At 47.9% G+C, this 27,330-nt stretch overlaps 1 protein-coding gene across 3 annotated transcripts in view; it reads right to left on the reverse strand.

Annotated features, from left to right (window-relative positions):
• PI4KB (phosphatidylinositol 4-kinase beta) overlaps positions 1-14,306 on the reverse strand; it is a 33,395-nt gene extending 19,089 nt beyond the window's left edge. Inside the window, exons 1-3 of one of the 3 annotated variants that reach the window (XM_062192244.1) lie at positions 13,932-14,306; positions 4,931-5,867; positions 64-108 (exon numbers count right to left, since the gene is read on the reverse strand). In XM_062192244.1, the coding sequence (XP_062048228.1) occupies positions 64-108; positions 4,931-5,839 (954 nt within the window). In that variant the 5' untranslated portion in view covers positions 5,840-5,867; positions 13,932-14,306. The remainder of the gene's footprint in view (positions 1-63; positions 109-4,930; positions 5,868-13,931) is intronic. The other 2 variants (XM_062192245.1, XM_062192246.1) reach the window with 2 other exon arrangements.
• Between the last annotated feature and the right edge of the window lie 13,024 nt (positions 14,307-27,330).

Consider the following 27,330-nt stretch of genomic DNA (forward strand, 5'->3'; position numbering starts at 1 on the left):
GACGGAGAGGAAATGCGGCCATGGGGGGAGCCTGCCACCCCGTCCCAGCCTGGCCCCACTTACGGAACTGAATGAATTATCAATACTCTCGGTGCTGGAGGAGAGCGCCTGGGAAAGGGCCGGAGGACAGGGGAAAAGGAGGGGGCAGGGAGGGAGGGGGAAAGAGAGACAAAGGCAGAGAATTTAGCTCCAACGTGGATCATAACTGCTTCTCTTTGTAGCTCTACCTTCTTGTGTTAATGAAAGAAAGTCAATCCAGAAATGCTAACTTGTCCAGATTCTTGACACTTCTTGGGGAGGTAGGAGGGCCAGCTCAGGCTTCGAGGTCCAGAAGGATTTCAGGGACAAGGCAGCCTTTGCTTTTCACTTTATTCCATTCTACTCTCTCCTAAGTGAATTTTCATTCTAGGACAAAAGCCTAAAGTTAGGACCCTAAGGTGGTAACTCTACACTGCCAAGTGTCCCTGCTATTTCCCTTCATCTACCTACTTGTATGTTCCCTGTCAAACCCTTCTCCGGGGGGACCACCACAGAGGGACTGGATTTAATAAGTGGCATGGCCCCCATACTGGAACCCTCATGTTCCTCCAGCTTCTTGGAACCTCAGGGAGGAAGAAGAGCTAAACTTCCAGTGGCAAGTATATTCAGCCTCATTATCCCGACCTTGAACCTGCATGACGGAGTCTATGAACTTGAAACCTCTGGGCTGGGTGCTGGTGGGAGTCAAGGGTACGCTGATGATTTCACACTGAGCAAACTTCCTTAGGCTTCTTATCAGGCTATTTCATATGATACTCAACGTATTACAATTTTTTGACATCAGCTGGGAAGTTAGGTTTTGGCTAAATTCCACGGACAAAGCTGACAAGCAGGGTAGCAGCTGTCCTATTCCTAGCCCACGGGATTTATCTAAACATCACCCTATTCCTTACCGGTGTCCCTGAGCAAGAGGGAAGAGAGATGGTCCTCAAACTCTCATTCAGCAGCTCTGCAGCAGAGCTCATGCCCAGGGCTCCTCCTGGGCTCTGTCCAAGGGGAGCAGGCAGCCCGCAGGCACACATCTACAGGAGGGGAAGGGCCTGGACTCGAGGCAAAGTCCCGAGAACTCCTGGGCGGGAGGGCAGTGCTCACTGAGCTGCTTCTGTGCAATCGGCATCGCAGGCATCTGCTTCACTCAGTGCCACAATTTAAGTTCTAGCCTAGCTTCGGGTCCTATTGTCAGGTCTTAGCTCGAAGAACCTAGGGAGAAGGCACACTGAGGGAGAAGCCACCCTAGGAAACATTCTCCCACAAGAATAACTCTTCCACTTCAGAGAGAAGTAGGAAGGAAAGCTAAGGCAGCAAGCACACCCGAGTCGATTATAAATTAGTGGCTCAATTTCTACACATGAGCTGGTTAAGGAAGTGACAGCCGGCAGGATACTGGATCCATGAGCAACACTCCAGCTGCTTCTCTCACAGACAGGTCCTGTTGGACGCATTTACAGCCTTGGGGGAAGGGAGGTGTATCATGACCTGCTCCTCTCCTCCTACTCTCTGGGCTTGACTCACTCACACTGAGTCAGCTCCAGGGAGTAAAGCTGAGGCCAAAAAGCTGACATCACACAGTATCAGGCCGCAAAGCCCACTGGGGATTCCGGGGTGACATACAACAGATTTCTCTGTACAAAGGTTGCCATTCTGAAAAGACAAAGCTGATCTTCTAGGAGTGTCATTACAAGGGGCAGGAGTGGTACATAAATCACTCCCAGCTCCTTCACCCTCACCCTACGCCAAAATATGTACCATTTGGTCACAAGTGGAAAAGAAACTGGACTGATAAAAACTGCTTTGAAGGGGGTTGGCTGTGGAGTGGGGAGGAATGGTGGCAGATGGGAGGAATCAGTATCAGAGCCCTCTATTGTGGGGGAAGAGTGTAAAGGATTCCTCCTGAAAAGGAAACGGAAACTGTGAGGTTTGGGCAGACGAACTCTGTAGGGAGACCCCAGGCAAGAGGAGAGCGACACAAATAGCCCCTGGGCCTCTTCTGGAGCTCCTCTATGGGTGGTAGGAGCAGAGAATTAAGCTCAGAACCTAAAAGGAAAGGAAGAGATTGGGAGCAGAGCGTCCAGGCCCACCCAGACATTCTCATACAGTGCCTCTGCAGGGCCCCAGGAACCTGTGTGCATTGCTTTAATAATGCTCGTACTTCCTGCTCATAGGTGCGAAACAACTTTTCAGGAGAGTCACAAGCTAAACGGCTCCCTAGACCCTGGGGTTTCCATGTCTTTCAGTGCTTAAAGGGAAAGACGGCATTTTGTCTTCATTCCTCCACTGCCTCTCCAATAGGGCTCTGCATGTTGTACAAGATCAGTATTTGTGGGGTGAATGAAGGCTGCAGGATAAGGGAAAGTGAGTGAGGACAAGAAGGAAAACCAAGTGTCTTGGTATTTGGGGACACAGGCTTTCATAGATGTACCCTCAAAACGCCAAAGGGGATGTGAGAGACCCTTGGGCAGCAGACTCCAATGCTTAGAAATCTAGTGTTGTGCATATATGTATTTATGTTTCTCTCTCTCTCTCTCTCTGTTTTCTGAGGAGCCAGAGTGGGTTCAGGTATCTCATTTTGGGAGCATCAGATAACCTAGGAATGCCTGAGGCCATGGTATCTTCTTCCTTTCCAGGATCTAGTGACTCAAGATAAGGAGTTCAGCTGGGAAGAACCTCCCCTAGAGGGCTTTGAGCACTTACAGAATACAGTGTCCTCCAAAATCTCCTGTGGGAGCAGAAGTCAGATGCACGGAAGAGGGGCCAGGGACCAATACAGAGTAAGAAAAGCCCCGAGGCCTCAGCTTTTCTGGTCCCAAGATGAGGACCACAAAATGGACAGAGAAAAGCCAAGCCTGACAAGAGGCACCAAGGAATTCACTTCTAGCTGTGCACACTAGTACTGCTATAGGCTTGCCCCAAGATGAGGTAGCTCTCAAACCTTTCTTATCTCAGATCCAGCAGAATCTGGATCATTCTTGCTCTGCAACAACTTCCCTTCATGACCCTGGGCTCTGCTGCCAAGTTCAAAAAGAAAATGGGGGCTGGCACCGTGGCTTAGTGGGTAAAGCTGTAGCCTACAGTGCCGGAATCCCATATGGGTGCCAGTGTGAGACCCAGCTGCACCTTATCTGATCCAGCTCTCTGCTATGGCCTGGGAAAGCAGCAGAAGATGGCCCAAGTCCTTGGGCCCCTGCACCCACGTGGGAGACCCAGAGGAAGTTCCTGGCTCCTGGCTTCAAATTGGCACAGCTGCAGCCATTGTGGCCATCTGGGGAGTGAACCAGCGGATGGAAGACCTCTCTCTCTCTGCCTCTCTGTGGCTCTGCCTTTCAAATAAATAAATAAATAAATCTTAAAACAAAACAAAACAAACAAAAACCAAAAAGAAAATGAAAATGGTCTGCCCCAGTTCTGAGAAAAGCTTGGGCTTTTCCAGAGGACAGATGGGGATGCTTAGATGGCCACAGCTGGGCTGTTCTTCCCCAGAGACTTGTGCCGGCTGGGGACCCAGGGAAGCAGATGCCTCAGCACCACCCAGGCAGCCCAGCTGAATGATTCCAGCACCGGCTGTGGGTCTGGGCCCTGGGCTCACACTCACCACTAGCTGAGAGCCACGGGCAAATCACCTGGCCTTGTTAAGCCTCCTTTTCCTCACTGATAAAATAATACCTGTCTCTTATGTTTGTTGTGAGGGTTAAATGTAAAGTACTTAGTACAATGCCTGGCACATAATAAGTGCTCAATAACATGTTGGTGCTTTTAGCTTTCTCATTATTAAGTTATCAGAATAAAGTACACAGATTCCAGAGAGGGCAGGCTCTGTAGTCTCCCCTTGTCACTCTGATCTCTCTCTCCTTAAAAGATGTACCATTGTATCAAAACAGTGGGTGGGCTATGTGCCCTACAAAGGCAGATGCCAGCACCATGGCTATACACATTCTCTAGCAGTGCAAATTCCTTTTTTTCCTCCCTTTTTTTTTCCTAGGCTGGGCTGGCAGCCAGGACGGGAGGCTGGCCAATGGTGAGTCAGAGGGAAGGACTGGGGCACTATTGTCTGGATGGGACACCAGGTCACTGAACGTGGTTATCCACTGGGCAGCTTTCCCTGCTGTCTGTCCAGATGTGGAGTGGAAGGTGGGTATAACCTAGTGATATGGTCATCTCCCCCATGCTCTGCATTCCACATGGGCTATTCTCAACCACTGTTGTAGCTTCCTCTTCTTCCCAGTTTTCTGGTCCTTGATATACTCTAGGCACTAGATTTCACTATATAGCAAGATGACTTCTCTCTGTCCTTTGTGTGTCTCCCACAGGAACTGGAAAGATTACTAGCAAGGCACATCTCCCCGCAAAGGCAAGGCAGGCAGGAGGGCGTTCTGAAGATACCTCTTACCCTGTTTAAGCAAAAGGCAGGATCTTCAGGGAGTGGGGGAGAGGGATTATGAAGAGGAGTGGCCAGGAGGACGAAGCTCATATTCTATTTAACATCTTTTTCCCCAGCACACACGAGACCATAGCCCCTTTTCCTTCCCCCATGGCTGCTGCTCTGAATCTGGCTGCTATCCCAAGTCTCAAGCCAAGGTTCTCAGTAAGTGGTTAATGGAACGGCAGTGCAGTTTAACAAAAACAACTTTGGACACAGGGGTATCAGCCTTGCCACTGGCTATATGACCCACGGCAAGTCACTTTATCTCTTTGGGTCTCTGAGTCCTTCCTCTGTAAAATGACGCAGTTGGAATACGTGGATTCTACAGGTGTTTTTCCATTCTAACATTCCGTGCCTTTACCAGTGAAATGAGACAGAGGGAGGTACAGAAAGGACACAGTAACCCTATGTGCGACATCCTGGCTCCATGCAGCCCTCTGCCGCCTTCCTCTCTGGCCCTCCCCAGGTTTTTACCTCATCCTCATTCTCCACTTTAGGATTGCTGGCTGTTCGCTTCAGGTTGTTGCTGAGACTTATGCTGGCGGTGGCATCTGACTTAGAGCGCTGGTGAGTCCTTTTGGAGGGAGACAGTCCTGTGTCAGGGGCTGGGCTCAAGGAGGGCAGCTCCCTCTTTCGGTGAGCTGGCTTCAGCTCATCTGAGAGGATCAGCTTCCGTAGCTTGGTCCCACGGGAGTGTCGCTGAGTGGAAATGTGCATGTCTGAAGAGTAGGCCCCAAGCAACAGGGCACACTGCAGGGAAAAGTTAATGCTCTGCCGGCATCGGTGGACTATGTAGGGCTTAATGGCATCACCCACGTCCTCATCCATGTGGATGTACATGTTAAGCAACTGGGGCAGATAGAAGTCCACATCCTCATTGCGAAAGCAGAAGAGCCGGTTGCCGATGTAGGCTTGCACTCCAGGCTCCTTGGAGTTATACAGGTATGAAATGGCCATGGAGATGTCAAACAGTTTTGACTCAAACAGCCTCAGCAGCCAAGACTGTTTGGCTGAGTTGTTCTGCCGCCGCCTTCTTGCTCCTTTGGCTGTGCCCGAGGCCACAGTGGCCCCCATTTCATCTTCCTCCTCCCTGATCTGAGCAGGTGGATCATCTAGGCAACGGATCTCACTGTCCACACCATCCCCATTGACCAACTCCAGCGGGGTGCCTCTGCCAGAGACGGCCACGCCTCCATGCAAAAGCTTGACTTTCTCCAGCACCTCCTGGCAGGCCTTCTGGGCCACCTCAGGGTCAATCACTGATAGTTCCCCGACCCCCTCCGTGATGACGCTTAGCAAGGAGCCCCCGTTACTTCCTGGCGGGCCAGGAGTAGGCTCAGAAGTCGGCTTCAGGGGGGCAGGCTCCACTACCGTGTCTCCCATGGCCACAGCCAGACTTCAAGCTTCCAAGCTACAGGAGGAAGGAAGGAGAGGGAGATACATACACACACTGGTTAGTGGTGCCATCCTCAAGTCTTCCCTTCGCCATGAAACCTTCCCAGGCACTTCCTCTTTTTGTCTTCCTGGACTCCTTTCAAAATCAGGTAAAAAATCATCTCCTCCCAGGAAGCTTTCCCTCACTACCTCCACTTGTGATCCCTGCATTACTCTTCATTCCTCCTGCACTTACTCAGCTTGGCCTCTGTTCTTAGCTTGCATTTGCCAAATGTTACTTTATGTGTGTTATGTTTATATAGATTTATAAATTCTTCAGCTAGACTGGGGAGCAATCTGGGTCTCATTCCTTTGTCCCTAACTCTTCAAATATTTTTCTATCCCCTTGTTCTTCCTGTGCCTCCATTTAAATACCTGCCATAAACTTTTCTTTCCCCTTTAAACTGTTATTTCCTTATCCATATAACACTCCACACGTAGGTCCTACACACCTCACCTTTATAGAGTATTAAGTTTTGATGCATTTTTCTAGTTACAGCTACTTTTTTACCTTCTCTTTTAGACTCAAAGCTCCCAGGGCAGAAGGGCTTCATTCAGAGGAAATCAGCTTTGAGACACGTGTCATCGACCCTGCTGAAGCTGTGTCACTTCTCCGCTTGTCTGACTTCATGACAGCATATGAAGTACAAAGGAAACAGCCCTGCACTTCGAGGCAAACAGCCTTGGGTTCAAAATCCTCACTCTGCTTTTATGAGATGTACAAACCTATGCAAGCCATGTTATCTTCTGGGTTTCAGTCTCCTCAACTATAAACTGGGGGTGGGGAGACCTTACATCTCATTTCTGCTATGTGGAATATATAACTTCACTTGTGAGAAAGGATCTAGTGGAATCCCTGGCACACAGCAGTACTCAATAAATGCTAGTTAATTTGTAATCACCTGAAAGGTTAGTAAACAGTGTTTGTGTACACTTGTGTAAACATGACACACATATTTATACAGGAAGTGAATTTGTGTTACCCTCATTTGAGAATCTCCCGGACACTTATGACAGTGCTCTCACCCCAACACTACTTTCCCCACTATCACAGACAGACAGACAGACACACACACACACACACACAGACACACACAACTAGAGGGGCTCTGAGAAGGCAAAAGGAATCAGATTGAGATTCATGGGTCTAGAACTCTAAACTATAGGGAGGAGTGGGAATTACACAGCTAAGGACCCCTCTCTGGGGACACTCTTGGAAGGAAACTCAATGAGAACACTGCTGACAAAAGCCGCTGCCCTCGTGATCCTTCTGAGTGATACTTCAGAGCCTTACCAAATCCAGATTGGGAGAATCAGCAAAACACAGGGAGAAATTCCACGAGACCAACCTGACTCTAGAATCCGGCTATAGCCAACAACAGACTCAGAGGCGTCTCCACCAAAAAAGCAAACAGATTGAGTCTAGGACACACTCAAGAGCTGGAATGCAGGTAATTTCCAATCATTAGTGACATCCTTTGGCCCTGGTGACCCTGGATACATATATTTTGGGTAAGTGGAAGAAAGAGGCTCAACATACACGTTCTCTCTTGTCACTCTGGGAAGCCTGTTTTCTACTGCTACCCTCCTGGGCCTCTTTCTGCATCTCTGAAATAAAATGGTAAGTGTCAAGGTTGCTTTCATTTGCCTCGTATCATATGGTCCAGTTCCCTACCTCCCTACAGTCACGACTAAAGTTTTGCAGGAAGATGGAAAGCAAACCCTTCAGTTCTCAGAGATCATTTTTAAAAAAGAAAAGAAAAAATAAAAAAAAAAAGACTACTTTTGTCTATCTTTCTTCCATCTCTGTCCAGCAAGAAGTTCATGTCTGAAGTTAATGTCCCTGATCCAGTCTGAGCTCGGTGCCAGCAAGAAGGTGGCAACGCTTTCACCACTGCTGTCTTCCAAAATCAGGCAGCACCTTCTGAGCAGTAAAGCCAGCACGGTTGCCTGTATGTCTTGACTCACAACTATGGCTTGCACAGGAGTAAGGAAGAAGCTGTAGTCATTCCCTGCCGTGCCTTTGGAGCGAGCTCTCCACAGAGGGTCACGGTAATTCAGTTGGGACCACTACCTTTTAGATTAGGTTGCACATCAGCCTCAAGCATCCTATACAAGCAATTCTTTTTCTCAGTCTCTCTACACTTGGCACATCCTTCCCTTTGTCTGTACTGAAGAGATTTCCAAGTCACAAAAAGCTCCTAAAAGTCCACTTCTCAAAGCTTTTAAACAGAATGAAGTGCGGACATTCTCCCACGTACAGCATCTTGAACCTGACCAGGAAATTTAGTAGAGTCCTGCCCCAGTGAATTACAACTGGGGTTGTTACTGGTACACCAGGAGTGGAGGCGAGGAAACCATCGTCTCATTTATCCCACAGGCAAAAGAAGGAAAACTATCAAGGCCCAGCTAAGAATCCCATATCACAGTATTCAGAGGGCTTCCCCAGCAAACAGACTCCCCCACCTGGCAGTCTTTACTCCCCAGGAAACCAGATGTCTAGAGTTGCAGGAAAACCAGGCACCCTTCCCAAATAACATAAGAATAAAAATAAGTAGCTCTGCCACTAGAAACCAACAAACTGAACCTGGGCCCCCCTCCTGTCGCTCAGGGACTTCCTCCATCCAAAGCAAGCAATGGGGAGAAGGTGTGGGAAGCATAGGCTAGACTGTTTTAGCAATTTAGACAGTAAGATGCAGGAAAGGGATTCTCCAAAACTTAATCCCAGAATGGTCCTCCACATCAATTCATTTTCAAATGCAAAGAAAACAGACCTTTGATAGCCAGGGTTCTAAAGAAAGTGAAAGAACTAGATAGAAAGCCAAAGAGAAGGCAAACATTCTGTACTGACCACCCTTTCCCAGGTAAGTCAGAGACTAAGAAAAAGGTAAGAGAAGAAATTCCGGCCGGTGCCGCGGCTCACTAGGCTAATCCTCCGCCTTGCGGCGCCGGCACACCAGGTTCTAGTCCCGGTCGGGGCACCGGATTCTGTCCCGGTTGCCCCTCTTCCAGGCCAGCTCTCTGCTGTGGCCAGGGAGTGCAGTGGAGGATGGCCCAAGTGCTTGGGTCCTGCACCCCATGGGAGACCAGGAGAAGTACCTGGCTCCTGCCATTGGATCAGCGCGGTGCGCTGGCCGCAGCGCGCCAACCGCGGAGGCCATTGGAGGGTGAACCAATGGCAAAGGAAGACCTTTCTCTCTGTCTCTCTCTCACTGTCCACTCCGCCTGTCAAAAAAAAAAAAAAAAAGAAAGAAATTCTAAGCCTTTACCATCAAATGATTCCTATGGCCCTCCAGGACATTCAGACAACTCAGGCTCCACACTGGGATCCCAAACTCCGCTTCTAGATAGACTGGGAGGGAAATGGAAGAGGCCTCCCCTGCCCCAGCCCAGCAGCTGGCTCCTAGGAAAAGGGGACTGAGAATACAGGGAGTGTTGACCAGGATCTGCGTGAAGTGCGGAATGAGCCTGAGTGTCTGAGGTTGTAACAGGTTGGGGTGGGGCAGAGCAGTGGCTGGGAGGTTCAGAGAGGGCGCACACACAAACATACACACACACACAGTGTTCTGTGTGACTGAGCAGTTAGGTGCTTGTCTGAAGAGCAATCTGCAGGGAGGGGGTGCTACCACTTAGCCTGGCTTCCCACGTCTCAGCACCCAAAGGTTCTCGGTGAACAACTTTCCATCAATATCCGTTAAAAGACTTACTAGGCTGGTTTCTCCTAGGACAAGATGGTAAAGGGTCCCAAATCAATCCCCTCACCTAGTTAGTCACCATTCCCTTCTTCAAATCGTTTTCCATGGCCAAATGAATATGATTGGGTCAGGGCAATCTTGATGTTTTTACATGTTCCTGTATTCTCACGGAATGGCCTTTAAGATATCATCTGATAAAGCATTCTGCCTCCAAGCAGGCAGACAAGTTCAATTTTCTCCTCCTTTTAAAGAACCCTTTGAGACAGATCCTGAGAGGTGAGGAAAAAAAGGGGAGGGGCCAATATCGTCATTCTATAAGGGAGTATTTAGAGGAGATTGTCTAAAGTTAGTTGAAAAGAGAGGTTCAAATATATTATTTAAAGTTACACAGATAACAAGCAGAAAAAATAAAAAATGGTATAATTACACAAATAAGAGGTATAAATCCCCTAAAGCTATACATCCTCTTTTGTAACAAATAATAATTCAAGAGGTAGAAGGGTGGTGTGGCATAGGGGGTTACGCCGCCTGTGTCGGCATCCTGTATCTGAGTGCTGGCTACTCTAATTCCAACCCAGCTTACTGTGAGCGCACCAAGGAAGGCAAAAGATGACGGTCCAAACGCTTGGCCCCGACACCATGTGGGAGACCAGGATAGAGCTCCTAGCTCTTAGCTTCAGCCTGACCCAGTACGGACTTGTGGGATTTGCAGGGCGAAACTGGGGTTATGGCCCTCGCCTGAAGTGCAGGAATCCCTTATGGGCACCGGTTTGAGTCCTGGATGCTCCTCTTCCAATCCAGCTCTCTGCTATGGACTGGGAAAGCAGTAGAAGGTGGGCCAAGTCCTTGGGCTCCCAAGTCCTTGGGAGACCTGGAAGAAGCTCCTGGCTCCTGGCTTCGGATCAGTACAGCTCTGGCCATTGCGGCCATCTGGGGAGTGAACCAGTCGATGGAAGACCTCTCTCTCTGTCTCTACCTCTCTCTGTAACTCTTTCAAATAAATAAAATAAACCTTTTTAAAAAAGATATATCTTTCTCTTTTTCCCTCTCTGCTTTTTAAATAACAATATAATCTTAAAAAATTAATAAAGGCACAGACATTTTATCAAAAGCTATTCCCTCAGAGTTAACTTCTTCAATTATCTCAGAACACAAGAGGTTAACTCTGAGGGAGTAGGAATAGGAAGGAATAGGAAGGGACTATTGGTTTTCATCATAAACTTTTTCAGTACCATTGAAATTATTTTTAAGTATTGTGTATTTATTTAATAATATTAATTTTTTATTTGAAAGGTAGAGAGACAGAATGTGTGCAAACTCTCTCCCTCCTTCCCTCCCTCCCTCCCAAAATCCCACAATGGGAGGGGTTGGGCTGGGGCCAAAGCCAGGAGTTGGGAACTCAATCCAGGTCTCCCATGTGGGTGTAAGAATTCAATTACTTGAGCTATCTTTTCACTTCTTCCAAGGGTCCAAATTAGCAGGAAGCTGGAGTTGGGCCAGGTGTGGGACTCAAGTACTTCAATGTGGAATGTGGGCATTTTAACCAGTAAGCTAAGTGCCCTCCCTGAATAGCAATTTTTAAACAGGGGATGCTTCTCATAACGGACTCTGTATCACCCCCAGGTGCTGCTTCTGCTGCTGAGTTCCTCATTTTTTAAGGTCTAACTCAAGCTTTTCTTTTTCTCAAGAGAGAGAGAGAGAAAGAAAAAGAGGGAGAGAAAGATCTTCCACCTGTTGGTTCATTTCCCGGATGTCTGCAACAGCCAGTTCTGGGCCAGGCTGAAGCCAGACCAGGAACTCCATCCTGGTCTCCCACATGAGTGGCAGGGGCTCAAATACTTGGTCCATCATCTGCTGCCTCCCAGCTGCAGTAGCAAGGAGCTGGATTGCAAGTGGAGTAGCTGGGACTTGAACTGGCACTCTGATATGGGATGCTGGTGTTAAGGCCTTGAGTAACAATGCCAGCCTCTCAAACTTTTCTTTAAGGAGGTCTCAATCTATCTCTTCTCTTTGACCTCAATGATAAAGGTGGATCCTGAGTACTTGTAGAAGCTCAGAGCCGAGCAGTCAGGCTGGCTCAAGCTTCACAAGGCCCAAGAGAGAGTTGGCATCAGGGGAGAGGGCATTCCCAAGCTACCAGGGGGCGGGCAGGGAGAACAGTGGTCTCATGGTAGTTAAGTCAATATTGAATCAAGCTGAGGACTCTATGCATAGGGCCATAAAGCTGGTATAAGCAGATTCCAGCCCGACAGCCCAAGCCAGCTCTGGGAGCCCCTGAAGAAACAGACAGATAGCAAAGAAAGGAACCTGTACGTTCACCTCTCTCTGAGCTGTTCCTCCCTGCTGCAAATCCCAAATATACCTGGACTAGGCCCTCTCTTGTCCCATGCTAATTATTGAAAGGTTCCTCCCAAACTTCTACCCCAAATCAGTCTGCTGCTTTGCTTGGTGTTCAGCAAACATGTTCTCATGCAGTGTGGACCCAGGGAAACTAGGAGAAATATGATTTCTGGTAGGGGGTGCTTACAAGGAGCGAGCTTCTCCTAAAAAGGGAGATTATGAAACTGTGTTCTGACTAATGATGAGGGAGACAAAGGACTAGCAGGACAGGATGGCATAACTACTTCCAAACAGGCCTGCAGTAGAGAATGAATGGAACTTCTGAAGAAAGAGACGTGGTATACACGGCAGCAAATGGTTTCCCAAGTTGCAGCTCACTCCAGATTCCCTCTGCAGCCATCTTCCTTACAGGACTTTCCCACAAACCCACTTTCCACTCAGACAATCTGGTCATGGATCAGGCATGGGAGGAACAGCAGGGGTGGTCAGCAACTTGATGACCCAGGAAAATGAGCAGGGCAGATGGAGGAGGCAGGGCTCCACCTTGCCTCGCAAAGTGACTTAGACCCACAGCTCGAACTACACAGATCCAACAGAAAGGTCAAGGTGAAGAAAAACTCTTAGGACAACTCCGTCACTAAGAATAAAGACCTATTGGTCCAGGAACCGGAATGTTTTGTAAACAATTAAATCAAGTCTAATTTTACCTCCAACCCACGTCCTGCTATTAGCCTACAAACTGCACTGATGGCTTCCGAGTGGGCCATTTTCCTAACAAGACCCCTCCAGAGGTCTGCTGAGGCAGTCACATGCCGAACCCAAGTCCCTGATGCTGAACGAACGAGCTCTTTCCATTGTCTCATGCTCCTTTCCCCAGTTACCTCCCAAACCCACCATGGGCCTGAGCTCTTATGAAATCAACCAAAACTATGCCAGCAAACCACAGACAGTAAATTGATTCCTCTTGGATCAAAAAGACACTCTTCTCTGTGAGCCTCAAAGTCAATAAGCCCAACAAAATTTCTCCCGACCTCATTCAGTTTCCATGCGGGCCTGTACATCCCTCCCAGTGGCTGCCCCTGAGTAATCGACAGAGCGTAATCTGATAGGGACTTCTTCACAACTTCCTCCGTCTTCTAGAAACACCCTCCTGTCCAGAAAAGCCGAGACAGCTGACACTCCCCTCCTACCAACACATTTTCTTAGCTCAAGGTTTAGCTGATCCTGAAATAAGTGCTGTGTGGAGACGGTGTGACCGAAACCCCAAAAAAGAACCACAGGGAAAACAACCAAGTGTCACAGGATCGGTAAAATCCTTGCAACTCGAGGGAAGTGTCAAAGTTGGAAATCCTGATGGGAGCGAGTAGTCAGATCTTCTCTCTCCTAAAAGGACCAACTTCCAGAGGGTTGGGGCCGAGGGGGGGGGGAAAGCGGAGCCCCCAAAGGATGAAGGCCTGAGATCCCTCCAGACAGAGGAAGCCAGGAGCTGGGGGGTGGGGGTGGCGGTGAGGTAATGGAATCAGAAGCAGAGGAAGACAGGGATCCAATCCTTATCTCAGGGAAACGGGAATCCAGCCGTGAGGTTGCACGGGCCTCAGAGATGAGAGGCCAAATACGAAAAGGGGTAGAGGCGGAGACTACGGGAAGGTTTGGGGCACAGCACAGCCAAGGAGCGACAGTCAAGGCTGGACGTTATGGGAGGCGTCTAATGTGGAAAAGATTCCTGAGTTAAAAAGAGAAATAATTCGGGATGAAGGCAACAGGGGTAAGAGCGAGGGAGGGGGGAATCCCCGAGGCAGAGGGAGGAGCTAAACACAAGAGGAAGCCAAAAAACAGAGGAGGACCCCAGGCCCGAGGGCAAGGGTGGAGAAGGAACTCGGGGTGCAGTTGCCACCAGGAGGGCAGTTTTGTGATCGAACCCAGGCTGAGGGAGGCTGTGCGGGACGAGGCTGGAGAGGGGCCCTCCCAACAGGGCAAAGGTGACTCATGGGGGAGGGGTCACTCACCTCCGGGGGACCCCGCGGAGGGGGTGCGGGCGGTCGGGGTCGGACTGCCGACACCGCCGCCTCAGCAGCAGCGGCCGCTCCCGGGTTCCATTGGCCGCCTGCGCTTCCCTGACAGCGGCCGCGGCGGCTGCACCAGGCCCCGGCTGCGGGGCTGCCCGCGGCGCCGCCTGAGGGGGCCTTCACGCGGCCTCAAGTTAGACCGTGCCACACACCTCCTCGTCCTCCCTCCGCACAACCAAGACCTCCCCCCCCCCAAAAAAAAAGAAATTCCCAAGCAGGTCTTGACGTCAGAGTCTTCTCCCGAGTCCAAGCCCTTCTTCCTGGGATTTGCGGTCCTGCTCAGGACCCTCCGGCTCTCATAGTAATCTAAGGACTCCAGTGAGCTGCCCGAGACATGCCTGCTCAGAAATAGAAAAGGGGGCGTGGAAGAGCTATTTGGAAGCTGGGAGGGAGGAGCGGGTGGGGGAGGAGCTTACCGGTGGGAGGCGGGGCCAACTCTGGGAGGCGGGTCTAAGCGAGAAGGTCCTGCGAGACTAAGGAAGCCGAGAGGGAAGTAAAATCTGCAGGATCAGTGGCAGAGTGGGCATGTGGGCGTGGGTGGCCTCTCAGGAGAACTGCTGACACATTGCGTACTTCGATAAGTACAGTATCATGCAAATCACACGTAAATGAGCCTTCGGAGTTCGCTGCGAGCTACCGTAATTGTAATTAACAGCTTTTCCCCTCCCCTCCCCTTTAGTAGATCTGGCCGCGGGCCGGACCCTGGAGACTTAGGAGAGAAACGAGAGGGCCGTCGGGAAAGACCGTAACCCTCACCACCCTTTCCTACTCATCTTTAAGAAGGAGGCCAAGATGACACCCTTATGGCTCTGGGAATGGTGCTGTCCGGCCGCCGCCAGCTGCCCGACTCGAGGCCGTGGTTCTGCCTTCCAGGTCAGCCTCTGCCTGGGCGGCCTTTGACCTTCAGCATTCAGAGGCTGAGCCCTCCAGGGAGGGGCTGGACAGGGCCAGGTTGGGAGAGGTGAGTGAAATGACAAGAGATTAAGGGGTCTTCATTCCTCTTCCAAGTAAAACGCAACCATGTAAGACTAAATAAATAAAAGCAGGGCCTGCGATGGGCCTCTGGTGTTAACTTTGTGCCTCTGTCCCTTCGCGTTGTTGATTGAGAGCCCTCTTCTTCCTCAGAGCCTGTGTCCTAACGCCTTTCCTGGGGCTTCACTCTGGGTTCAACACCCTTCGTAAGGCTTGGCTTGCTAGTCTATGTTGAGGCTAATTTTTTTTGGATCTGGGATGCCAGCACCTTCTCTGCCACTTACAAGCTGTTGGATTTGGGACGACTGAGGTAACCTCAGTTTCCGTGTCTGCAAAGTGGATACAGTAATATTAACACTTCACAGGGGTTTGTGGGGGGTGAAGAGGGTACGGATTGTTCATCTACATTTCTACTGGGGCAGTAATACAGAATAGAGGATGAGAGGGAAGAGGGTCACTGTTTCAGTGTTGACTTGGGAGGTGGACTAAAGAGGACTAGCTTGGGGGTGGGCCTGTAGCCTAGGGGTTGACAAGGCCACTAGGACGCCGTGTCCTGCATCAGAGTGCCTGGGTCCGATACCTGGCTCCAGCTTCCCGCTGATGCAGACGCTGGGAGGCAGTGGTGATGGTTCACATAACTGGGTCCCTGCCACCCACGTGGGAAACCTGGATTAAGTTCCAGCTCCTGGTTTCAGGCTGGCCCAGGCCCAGCCTGCATTTGAGGAGTGAACTAGTGCATGGGTTATCTCTGTCTCTGTCTCTCTTTCAGATAAGTAAATAAAATTTAAAGAACAAATAAAAGCTTGAAAATGCCCATGTAAAGCATTCAGGATAGGGACTGGCATTGTTGGGTAGTGGGTTAAGCCACTGCTTGGGGTGCCTGCATCCCATATTGGGGTGCTTGGTTCAAATCCCGGGTAATCTGTTTCTGATCCAGCTCCACGTAATGTGCCTGGGAAGCTGCAGTGATGGCCCAAGTACTCTAGTCCCTGCCATCCATGTGGGAGACCCACATAGAGTTTCTTGCTCTTGGCTTTGGGCTGGTTCAGCCCTGATTATGGCTATTTGGGGACTGAACCAGCTGTCTCTCTGTCTCTCCCCCCCCCCCTCTATTACTCTGTCTTACAAATAAATAGACAAACACATCTTTAAAAAAAAAAAACAAAACAAAACATGCAGTATGTGCAAAACTGGAACAACTGGGATACCTGATTGCTGAATGAACAGAGCAGAGTTTGGTTACATTAATATGAAGGCCTGGCCACCCAGTAAATGGTGAATGAACGAATGAATGAATGGAAGGTTTCTTGGCAATGTTGTGAATCAGTCTTAGAAGAGACATTAAATATGATTCAGGAGAAAAAATAGGAGTGTTCTGAAGGCCAAACAATTGTATGTTTGAAGACTAGAAATGGGAGTTTCTCAAATCATGAGAGGGCGAGTGATAAGCTAGGCTAAAGCAGGAGTACAGTAATGAAAGATGAGCAGAGAACGAGGACAGGAGTGCCAAAGATAGTTTAAATTTGTCACCACTGCTCTGGCGAGGGAGGATTCGCCAGTCCACCTGTTAGGCCCAGCCGTTCTTAGCCAGCTGCCAAGCAGCTGTCATGTAAGTATCAACAGGTGATGACCCTGCTTTAGCCTGGAGTTTATTATCTTTATCTGAGAGGCAGAGAGAGAGAGAGAGAGAGAGAGAGAGAGAGAGAGAGAGAGTCTGCCTTAGCAGGAAGCTAGAATCAGGAGCCGGAGCTGGGGGTCAAACCCAGGCACTCTGTTGTGGGACACAGGTTTCCTAATTGATGTCTTAATCACCAGGTTGAACGTCCACCCTAGCCTGGAGTTTAAAATGTCACGTAAGAGCAGGCATTGGCACAGTGGTTAAGACCTGCTTGGCCCCAGCAAAGTTTTAAAAGGCCCTGTTCCTGAACACATGGCTCTCTTTCTCTCCGTCTCCTGATCTCTCTCTCTCCATCTCTTTCTCTTTTGCTCTCTCTCTTACACTCTCCTTCTCCCTCTTTTCTTTCTTTGCCCCTTCCCTCTGGTCTGTTGGGTTTCCCCCAATAAACCCTTTCCCTTAAAAGAAAAAAAAAAAAACCTGCTTGGAACACCTGTGTCCTGTATTTGAGTGTCTGGTTTTTAATCCTGGCTCCACTCCTGATTCCAGCTTCCTGCTAGTGTGGACCCTGGGAGGCAGCAGGTGCTGGCTCACGTAGTTGGGTTCTTGCCACTTCTTGAGAGAGTCACATTGAATTTCTGGCACCCAGCTTCAGCCTGCCACAGCTCCAATTGTTGCTGGCATTGGGGTATAAACCAGTAGATGGAAGTTCTCTCTCTCTGCCTCTCTACCAATTTCAAATAAAAAATTTTAAATGTTACAAATCCCTTCAAGGGGTAAGGTTCTAAAAAGGCTACAGGTCTAGCCTCTTGGAACACTGTAGAAAGAGATGTAACAGCCCTTTTTATAGTGAGTTTTTTTATATTTTACTATTCTTTTTTTAAACATTCACTTATTTATTTGAAAGGCAGAGATGAGAGAGAGCAAGAGAGAGCCAGAGAGCCCTCTGTTGCTTTCCCCGGGCACATTAGCAGGAAGTTGGATCAGAATTGGAGCAACCAGGACTCATGGGAAGCTGATTTGTAGGCAGTGCCTTAACCTGCTGGCCACAATGCCAATGCCAGTGGGAAGTTTTTTTTATTGTCAATGACAGAAAGACAAGATTTTAGGCATAGCTTTATTCAAACTTGAGGTGGAAACTCTTTATAGCTCAGTTAATTAAAAATCCCTTATTAATCAAGTGAGTACCCCCCCCAATACACACACACACACAGTGTTAACTAGAAGAGTTTGTTTAAAGGTTTTTTTTTTTTTTTTATGTGTGTAGCTCTCAGGGCTTATACATGTAAATGTCTTTGTATCTCTTTATGACTTTGCCTTTCTGTGTTTTTCTGAACTATTTTTTTCTAATATTTATTTATTTACTTGAGAGGCAGAGTTACAGAGAGAGGGAGAGACAGAGAAAGGTCTTCCATCCACTGGTTCACTCCTCAAATGGCCACGATGAGCGGAGCTGAGCTGATCCGAAGCCAGGAGCCAGGGGGCTCCTCCAGGTCTCCTACATGGGTGCAGGGGTCCAAGCACTTGGTCCATCTTCCACTGCTTTCCCAGGCCATAAGCAGGGAGCTGGATCTGAAGTGGAGCAGCCAGAGCTCCAACTGGTTCCCGCATGGGATGCTGGTGCCACAGGTGGATGCTCAACCTACTACACTATATCCCTGGCCCCAGCCTGGAGTATTTATTTGATTGCTCTCAGTTTCTGTCAGTCTTTGGTGCCTTTTGTTTGAGCTTCTTGTGGTAGGAGAGTATTTTTGTTTTCTAACTGTATCCCTAATTTCTGTTACAGGAAAAAAAAAGTTGATATTTGTTAACACAGCAACAGATTTAATGCAGAAGCAGAAAGAAGAATCTAGTCAGGCATTAAAGAGATTTCCAAAATTGTAAACAATGCCAATTGTCTCAGTAATTTTTTTATTTGGGAAAATAGAATTATTTTCTAAATGAACTCATTAAAACATTTTAAAAATAAATATTTTGACCGAAGTATTTTTTTCTTCCTCCCATCTTCTTTTATTCTTTTCTCCTCAGTTTTCTTAATTGTCAAATCATAAAACTGAATATCATTCTTTTTCCCATATTAAAACTATAAGGTGGGACTGGTGCTGTGGCATAGTGGATTAAGCTACTGCCTGCCTTGCCAGCATTCCATATGAGTGCTGGTTCGAGTCCCAGCTGTTCCACTTCTGATCCAGCTCTCTACCAAGTGTGTGAGCCCCTACACCCACATGGGAGACCTGGAAGAAGCTCCTGGCTCCTGGCTTCAGCCTGGCCAAGCCCTGGCTGTTGTGAATGGTGATGAACCAGTGGATGGAAGATTCTCTCTATATATCTCTTTCTCTCTCTCTCTAACTCTGCCTTTCAAATAAATAAATAAGTTAAAAAATTTTAAAAAATGTGTAACATTTGTGATGTTCTCTAAAATTCCTCACCCTACTGAGATTATTTTTTCTTAAAGATTTATTTATGGGCTGGCACCGTGGCTTAACAGGCTAATCCTCCGCCTTGCGGCGCCGGCACACCAGGTTCTAGTCCCGGTTGGGGCGCTGGATTCTATCCCGGTTGCCCCTCTTCCAGGCCAGCTCTCTGCTATGGCCCAAAAAGACAGTGGAGGATGGCCCAAGTGCTTGGGCCCTGCACCCGTATGGGAGACCAGGATGAGCACCTGGCTCCTGCCTTTGGATCAGCATGATGTGCCAGCCGCAGCGGCCATTGGAGGGTGAACCAACGGCAAAAAGGAAGACTTTTCTCTCTGTCTCTCATTGTCCACTCTGCCTGTCAAAAAAAATAAATAAAAATTAAAAAAAAGATTTATTTATTTAAAAGGCAGAGTTGACAGAGAGAGAGAGAGGGAGAGACAGAGAGAATCTTCCATCTGCTGGTTCATTCCCCAAATGGCTGCAATGGCTGGAGCTGGGCCATCTTCTGCTGCTTTCCAAGGTAATCCAGCAGGGATTATTCTGCCTTTCAAATAATAAATACATCTTTTAAAAAATTCTCTTTTGAGAGATGAAAATATCATTCACCTCTTCCTTAGATCTCAGGGAGTCAGCATGGGTATAGAATGTGGCCCATGGCTGAGATAGCCTTAAGGGCACCCATCCTGTCCTGTGTGTGTGGGAAGCCTCTTGCTTTGTGTTGAGGGGAGAGAGGGAGGGGAAAGGCAAGAAAGTACCAAGAAAGTAAGATGTCATTTGGGGCCGGTGCAGTGGCGCAGCGGATTAGCGCCCTGGCTTGAAGTGCCAGAATCTCACATGGGTGCCGGTTCAAGACTTGGCTGCTCCACTTCCAATCCAGCTCTCGGCTATGGCCTGGGAAAGCAGTAGAACATGGCCCAAGTCCTTGGGCCCCTGCACCCATGTGGGAGACCTGGAAGAAGCTCCTGGCTTCGGATCGGTGCAGCTCCGGCCATTGCGGCCAATTGGGGAGTGAACCAGCGGATAGAAGACCTCTTACTCTCTCTCTCTCTGCCTCTTCTCTCTCTGTAACCCTGACTTTCAAATAAATAAATAAATCTTAAAAAAAAGATAATGTCATTTATTTGTCTTAACCTTTATCAAACTAGAGAAAGAAGTTGGCTTATTATTCAAAAGTTGGTAAAACTAGAGGACTTGTAAGATAGCTCAAATTATATCTTAAGCAATCTTATGGTTAAAGACGTTTTCATAAACAGTGATTTTTCCCCTGAACTACAGATATTATGGGCTTTTTTTCAGAGGAAATGAAAAGAAAACTAGCAGCTATTTCTTGGACCCCTTACTGTGTATGGATGAAAACATTACTTCATTTATTTCTCAATACAACTCCACAGAGGAGATTTTATCCCATTTTATGGAAAGTGAGCTTCAGAATGGCTGTCATTACTTTTTTTTTTTTTTTTGGACAGGCAGAGTTAGAGAGAGAGAGAGGGAGAAAGGTCTTCCTCCCCTTGGTTCACCCCCCAAATGGCCACAGCCGGCGCTGCGCCGATCTGAAGCCAGGAGCCAGGTGCTTCCTCCTGGTCTCCCTCCGACCAGGAGTAGAACCTGGAGTGCCAGCGCCGCAGGTGGAGGATAAGCCTAGTGAGCCGTGGCGCCGGCTGGTTGTCATTACTTTTAAAAATTGTCTCACTCAACTCCTTTCTAAAAAAAAGATTTATTTTTCATGTATTTGAAAGGCAGAGTTACAGAGAGAGAGGGAGAGAAAGAGAATCTTCCATTTGCTGGTTTACTTCGCAGATGGCCACAATGGCAGGGGCTTGGGCTGGCCCGAAGCCAGGAGCTTCATCCATGTCTTTCACGTGGGTGGCTTTCCCAAGTGCATTAGCACTTTCCCAAGTGCTTTCCCAAGTGCATTAGCAGGGAGCTGGATTGGAAGTGGAGCAGCCAGGGCTCAAACTGGTGCTCAAATGGGATGCGGGTGTTGCAGGCAGTGACCCAGCCCGCTGTACCACAATGCCAGCCCCTGTGAACATTTCTGGAGAAATCTCCTTTCATCCATCTATCTACATATAGAAATGCTTAGCTTTGAATCCCCAGGATGTTTCCAGATGAAGCCGTAGGCCTACTGAGGAACCCTGACATGAGTTATAACATATAGACAAATATGACCCTAGTTCCCTCAGTATACTCTATAAATGTAGCACTTGCCTTAATTTCTAAAGAAAGCTGACTGTTAACTACAAAAATAAACACTACTTTCATTTATTTTGGGCCATAGACTAGGCATGTGAGTTTAATAGCAAAATATTATTTTGGATTTTAGTAAATGTAATTTATGAGAGGGCCCAGATAAGAGAGCACTGGCAGGTGGGGCGGGGGTAAGGGGAGTGGGAAGGGGACTGTCGAGAAGCAGGAGAGTGCTGGATGGTGGCAAGGAAGCCCTAGGCAGGCTCCCAAATCTCAACTGAGCTCCTCTCCACCAACTGAAAAGTATAGAAGAATAACTTGGTTATGTTATACTTTTTGAAAACAGGATGGAGGGGCCAGCGCTGTGATGTAGTGGGTTAACGCCCTGGCCTGAAGTGCCAGCATCCCATATGGGTGCCAGTTCTAGTCCTGGCTGCTCCACTCCCAATCCAGCTCTCTGCTGTGGCCTGGGATTGCAGTAGAAGATGGTCCAAATCCTTGGACCCCTGCACCCACGTGGGAGACCCGGAAGAAGCTCCTGGCTCCTGGCTTTGGATTGGCATAGCTTCGGCCATTGCAGCCATCTGGGTGAGTGAACCAGCCAATGGAAGACCTCTCTCTCTGTCTCTACCTCTCTGTGTAACTCTGACTTTCAAATAAATAAAATAAATTAAAAAAAAAAGAGAACAGAAAACAGGATGGAAAGCTACTTTATTATAATCCCTTAGCACTCATGCCAATCTGAGAGCAACCTAGTGGCCTGGTATCTGAGTCTCCCAAGGTGAACGGATGTTTTATCAACTCCACAGTGGTGAGCATCTATTCTGTCACAAGAGGTTTATTTGGGCCTCTTACCTCGAATCTGTCAGCAGTATGGCCCTGGCCCTCATCTCTTCCCACATGGGCAACAGCTGCCTGGCTGGGTTGTTGGATTCCATTCCCTCCATCCTCTAATGCAAACTCCATTACCTTTTTTTTTTTTTAATTTATTTATTCAAAAGAGTTAGAGAGAGAGGTTGAGACAGAGACAGAGGTCTTCCATCCGCTGGTTCACTACCCAAATGGCCGCAATGGTCAGAGCTGAGCCAGGAGCTTCTTCTGCATCTCCCACACAGGTGCAGGGACCCAAGGACTTGGCCATCTTCTATTGCTTTCTCAGGCCAAAGCAATGAGCGGGATTGGAAGTGGAGCAGCCGGGACTCGAACTGGTGCCCATATGGGATGCCAATGCTGCAGGTGGAGGGTTAATCTACGCCACAGTGTCGAGCCTACCTTTCTTTATATATATATATATATATATATATATATATAAAGGAATATATATATAAAAAGGAATATATATATACATATATATATATATATATATATATATATATATATATATAAAGGATTCATTTATTTGGAAGAGTTACAGAGAGAGGGAGAGAGAGAGAGAGATCAGGTAGTGGCTTTACCGGCTACGCCATAGTGCCAGCCCCACTCCAATACCTTTCATTCATTTATTCACTCAACAGGGAACTATACTGGTTGGTGTCCTTCTTCGAGTTCCCACGGCTCTACTGTTCCCACACATCTCTTCCGCGCGACAGGTCTCTTCACTGGGTGGCACTGCCGAGCCACATCCCTGCAACCCTGCATTTCCGGATTGCCTTCCTTGGAATTCGCCTCTGCAAGCTCTACTTACCTTAAAGGCTTAACGCAAGCCTGTTGTTTCCACGGAGCCTTCCCAGTGCACACTGACGTCTCTGGGTTGACAGCTATTCTGCAGCACAGCATCACAGCTTGGCTCTTTTTACCATGTAGCTTACGTCGTTCTGCCCTCGCTTTGTATGGTAGACTTGTGCATCTACTTCCTGCTCGCCTGTGCTGGGAAGTCGTCTCTGACTGCCGTTTGACCTACATGCTAGCCCTCTGGGCTTCCTTCTCACGGCACTCGCACTGGGCTGGGAACATGACTTACTTGTCACTCTCCCCAGCCAGCATGTTTAAACACAGAGTTTAATAAGTGTATAGCACTTAAAAAACAAGAGGGAGGGGCTGGTGTTGTGAGGCAGCGGATTAAGCCACTACCTGGGATATCACATCCCTTATTGGAGCACTGGTTTGAGTTCGGCTGCTCCACTTCTTTTTCTAAAATTATTTTTAAAATTTTACTTATTTATTTGAAAGAGTTACAGAGAGAGAGGGACAGAGAGACCTTTTCCATCTGCTGGTTTACTCCCTAGATGGCTGCAACTGCCAGGGCTGGGCCAGGCTGGAGCCAGGAGCCAGGAGATTCATCAGGGTCTCCTACGTGGGTGGGAGGGGCCCAAACACTTGGACCATCTTCTGATGCTTTTTTCAGGCTATTAGCAAGGAGCAAGATTCAAAGTGGAGCAGCCACGGGGCCAGTGCAGTAGAGTAGCAAGTAAAGCCGCTGCCGGCAGTGCTGGCATCCCATATGGACTGGTTCAAGACCCAGCTGCTCCACTTCCAATCCAGCTCTCTGCTATAGCCTGAGAAAGCAGTAGAGGATGGTCCAAGTCCTTGGGTCCCTGCACCCACATGGGAGACCTGGAGGAGGCTCCAGGCTCCTAGCTTCAGATCGGCACAGCTCTGGCCATTGTGGCCATCTTGGGAGTGAACCAGCGGATGGGACTGAACCAACTTCTCTCTCTTTTTGCCACTGCCTCTCTGTAGCTCTGCCTTTCAAAAAAAAAGTGGAGCATCCAGGACATGCACAAACTAGTGCCCATATGGGAGGCTGGCGTTGCAGGCAGCAGCTTACTGACTATGCCACAGCACCAGCCCCACTGCTTCACTTCTGATCCAGCTCCCTGCTAATGCACCTAGCAAATCAGTGGAAAACAGCCTAAGTATCCAGGCCCCTGGCATCTGGGATACCCAGATAGAGTTCCAGGCTCCTGGCTTCAGCCTGAGTGGTTGTTGTGGCGGTTTGGGGAAAGAACCAGTGGAAGAAGATCTGTGTCTCTGCCTTTCTTATAAATAAATAAAATCTTAACTTTTTTTTAAAGACAAAGAGAAAGTATTAAAACCACAGCCATAGACTCTTATTTCTGGCAACATGAGTAAGAGGAAGGGCTCTTCCATTAAATTGTAACCAGATCCTGGATAAATTGTAGCAAACATAATTTTCAGCACATTGCTGGGTTTATTAGAAAGTAAGAGAGGGCCGGCACCATGGCTCACTTGGTTAATCCTCCGCCTGCAGCGCCGGCACCCCATATGGGCACCAGGTTCTAGTTCTGGTTGCTCCTCTTCCAGTCCTTGGGCCCCTGCACCACATGGGAGACCAGGAGGAAGCACCTGGCTCCTGGCTTTGGATCGGCGCAGCGCCAGCCATAGCAGTCATTTTGGGAGTGAACCAATAGAAGGAAGACCTTTGTTTCTCTGTCTATAACTCTGTCAAAAAAAAAAAAAAAAAAAAAAAGGGAAATCACTGAAAGAAAAAAAAAGTAGCTGAAATCTATATAAAGATTATGCTGAGATCTACATGAAGGAAGAGCAGTGTGCAGTAGTAGAAGCTGGTTGGCTCTGAGGACAGACGCCACCATCAGCGTTGCGAAGAGTCTAGCCCTTGGCCAGAAGTGTTCGGCATGGCAGTTGAGACAGGCTTTGGATGCGTGCACCTCACCTCACCTCAGAGTCTAGGTTTAAGTCTCAGCTCTGCTCCCAGTTCCAGCTTCCTGCTGGGAGACAGCAGGTAAGGGCTCAAGTACTTGGGTCCTGGCCTCCCACTATGGAAACCTGGATTGAGTTCCTGGCCCCTGGCTTGAGTCTGGTACAGCCCTGGCTGTTGCAGGCATTTGGATGGTGACCAAATGGATGGGAATGCTCTCTCTGTGCCCTTCAAACAAACTTTGGGTCTAGCCAAGGAAAGTATGGAAAGGTCTGAACTCTTGAAGGGGCTAACACAGTCTCAGGTCAGAAGGACCCTGGCAGAAGTAGAGGAAATTACCCTTGGTTTAGGTCCCAATGATTTCCAGACATTCAGTTTAACAAAGTAATGAGTTCAAAATACACAAGCTACAATGGGCAGGAGTCAGCAGAAAAGAGATTTAGTTACAGAATATAAAATAATACTCCTGAAAAATTTCAAAGAAATTCGGCAACATAAGGGTGGGTGTTGTTGGTGCAGCAGCTTATAGCTGCTGCTTGGGACTCTCGCATCCCACGTGGGAGTACTGGTTCAGGTCCTGGTACCTCCACTTCTGACCCAGCTTTCTGCTAATACATCCTGGGAGGTGGGCCCCTGCTACCCATGTGGGAGACCCAGATGGAGTTCTGGGCTCCTGACCCAGCCCTGGCTGTTGGAGATGTTTGGGGAGTGAACTACCAGATGGAAGATCTCTGTCTTTCTGTTGCTCTACCTTTCAAATAATTGAAAATAAATAAACATTAAAAAAAAAAATCGGGGTGGGTGCAGCATTGTGGTACAGTAGATAAAAGCTGCCACCTATGAAGCCGGTATCCCCTGTTGGGGCTGGTTTGTGTCCCAGCTGTCCTGCTTCTGACTCAGTTCCCTGCTGGTGGCCTGGGAAAAGCAGTAGAGGATGATGGCCTGAATGTTTGGGTCCCTGACATCCATATGGGAGACCTGGATGAAGCTCCTGGCTCCTGGCTACGACCTGGCCCAGCCCTAACCATTGTGACCATCTGGGGAGGGAACCAGCAGATGGAGGATCTCTCTCTTTTTCTGTGTCTGTCCTTCTCTCTAACTCTGACTTTCAAATAAGTAAATAAATCTTTTTTAAAAAATGGTATAATAGATACCACATTGTCTGAATACAAATAAATTTAAAATCACTATCAAAAAGATAATTTAAAAAATCTCCAGACATTTATAAAACTTTTTTTTTTGAAAGGCAGAGTTAGACAGTGAGAGAGAGAGAGACAGAAAGGTCTTCCTTCTGTTGGTTCACCCTCCAAATGGCAGCTACGGCTGGCGCACTGCGCCAATCCAAAGCCAGGAGCCAGATGCTTCCTCCTGGTCTCCCATGCGGGTGCAGGACCCAAGCACTTGGGCCATCCTCCACTGCACTCCCAGGCTACAGCAAAGAGCTGGACTGGAAGAGGAGCAGCCGGGACAGAACTGGCACCCCAATCGGGACTAGAACCCGGAGTGCCAGTGCCGCAGGCAGAGGATTAGCCAAGTGAGCTGTGATGCCGGCCAATATAAAACTTTTCTAAATTTATGAGTGAAAAATGCCACAAAGGTAAATTCAAATATTTTTAGGATAATTAAAACGTACAATATAGAAAAAGTTCTGGAATATAAAGAAGGTTCTTGAAAATCTAAAACATGAAAGAAGACAGCCTGCAAATTAAACATAAAGAATGCAGAAGTGCTACTACAGATAAGATCCATAATTAATGAAGTGGAAAAAAACACATAAGGGAGAGGATCAACAAAGCCCAAAATAGTATCTGAAAATACACAAGTAAAATAAACAAATTTCTGGTCAAATGGCTCAAGGAAAAAAAAAAGAGAAAGCACAAGTAAACAGTAGGAATGAAAAGTATGACTATCTAGAGAGTAGAGGTAAAAAAGAAAATAAATATATGGACTTCACGTAAAGAAACAAAGAAAAACCATGATGCCAGAATCCTAAAGAAGCACTTTACCTAAACTAACTCAGGAAGAAACAGAAAGCCCAAACAGTCCACTTTAGAGAAGTTTTAACAAATTAATTACAAAAGCTTCCACAAAGAAACACTGAGCTCAGGTAGCTTTGCCAAACTCAAGTGTTTTACCAAACTTTCACAGGACACTTCATTTTAATCTCATTCCATCTCTTCCAGAGAAGCCAAGAGGAATCTGCAACTCAGAAAGCTAAGGACCAAAAGGACCATCACAGAAACCTCTTTAGAAATCCCACTGAGTGCAAAGGCACTAACATACCCAAGAATGTTCCTAGCAGCATTGTTCATAACAGCCAAGCGCTGGGAGCAGCGCGGATATCCAGTGGTAGGTGAATGGATAACTTGTGGCTCATGCACTTGGTGGAACAGTATACAGCTGAAAATGAATGACGCACAGCTTTCTGTAACAATGTGGATGAATCTTAGAAACAATGTAGAGAAAAAATGCAAACTGCAGGGGACAGTTAAGAGTATAATGTTCTTGAAAGCTAAAAAACAAGCAATG

This window comes from Lepus europaeus, chromosome 5 (genome assembly GCF_033115175.1).
Source record: "Lepus europaeus isolate LE1 chromosome 5, mLepTim1.pri, whole genome shotgun sequence".
Taxonomy (NCBI): domain Eukaryota; kingdom Metazoa; phylum Chordata; class Mammalia; order Lagomorpha; family Leporidae; genus Lepus; species Lepus europaeus.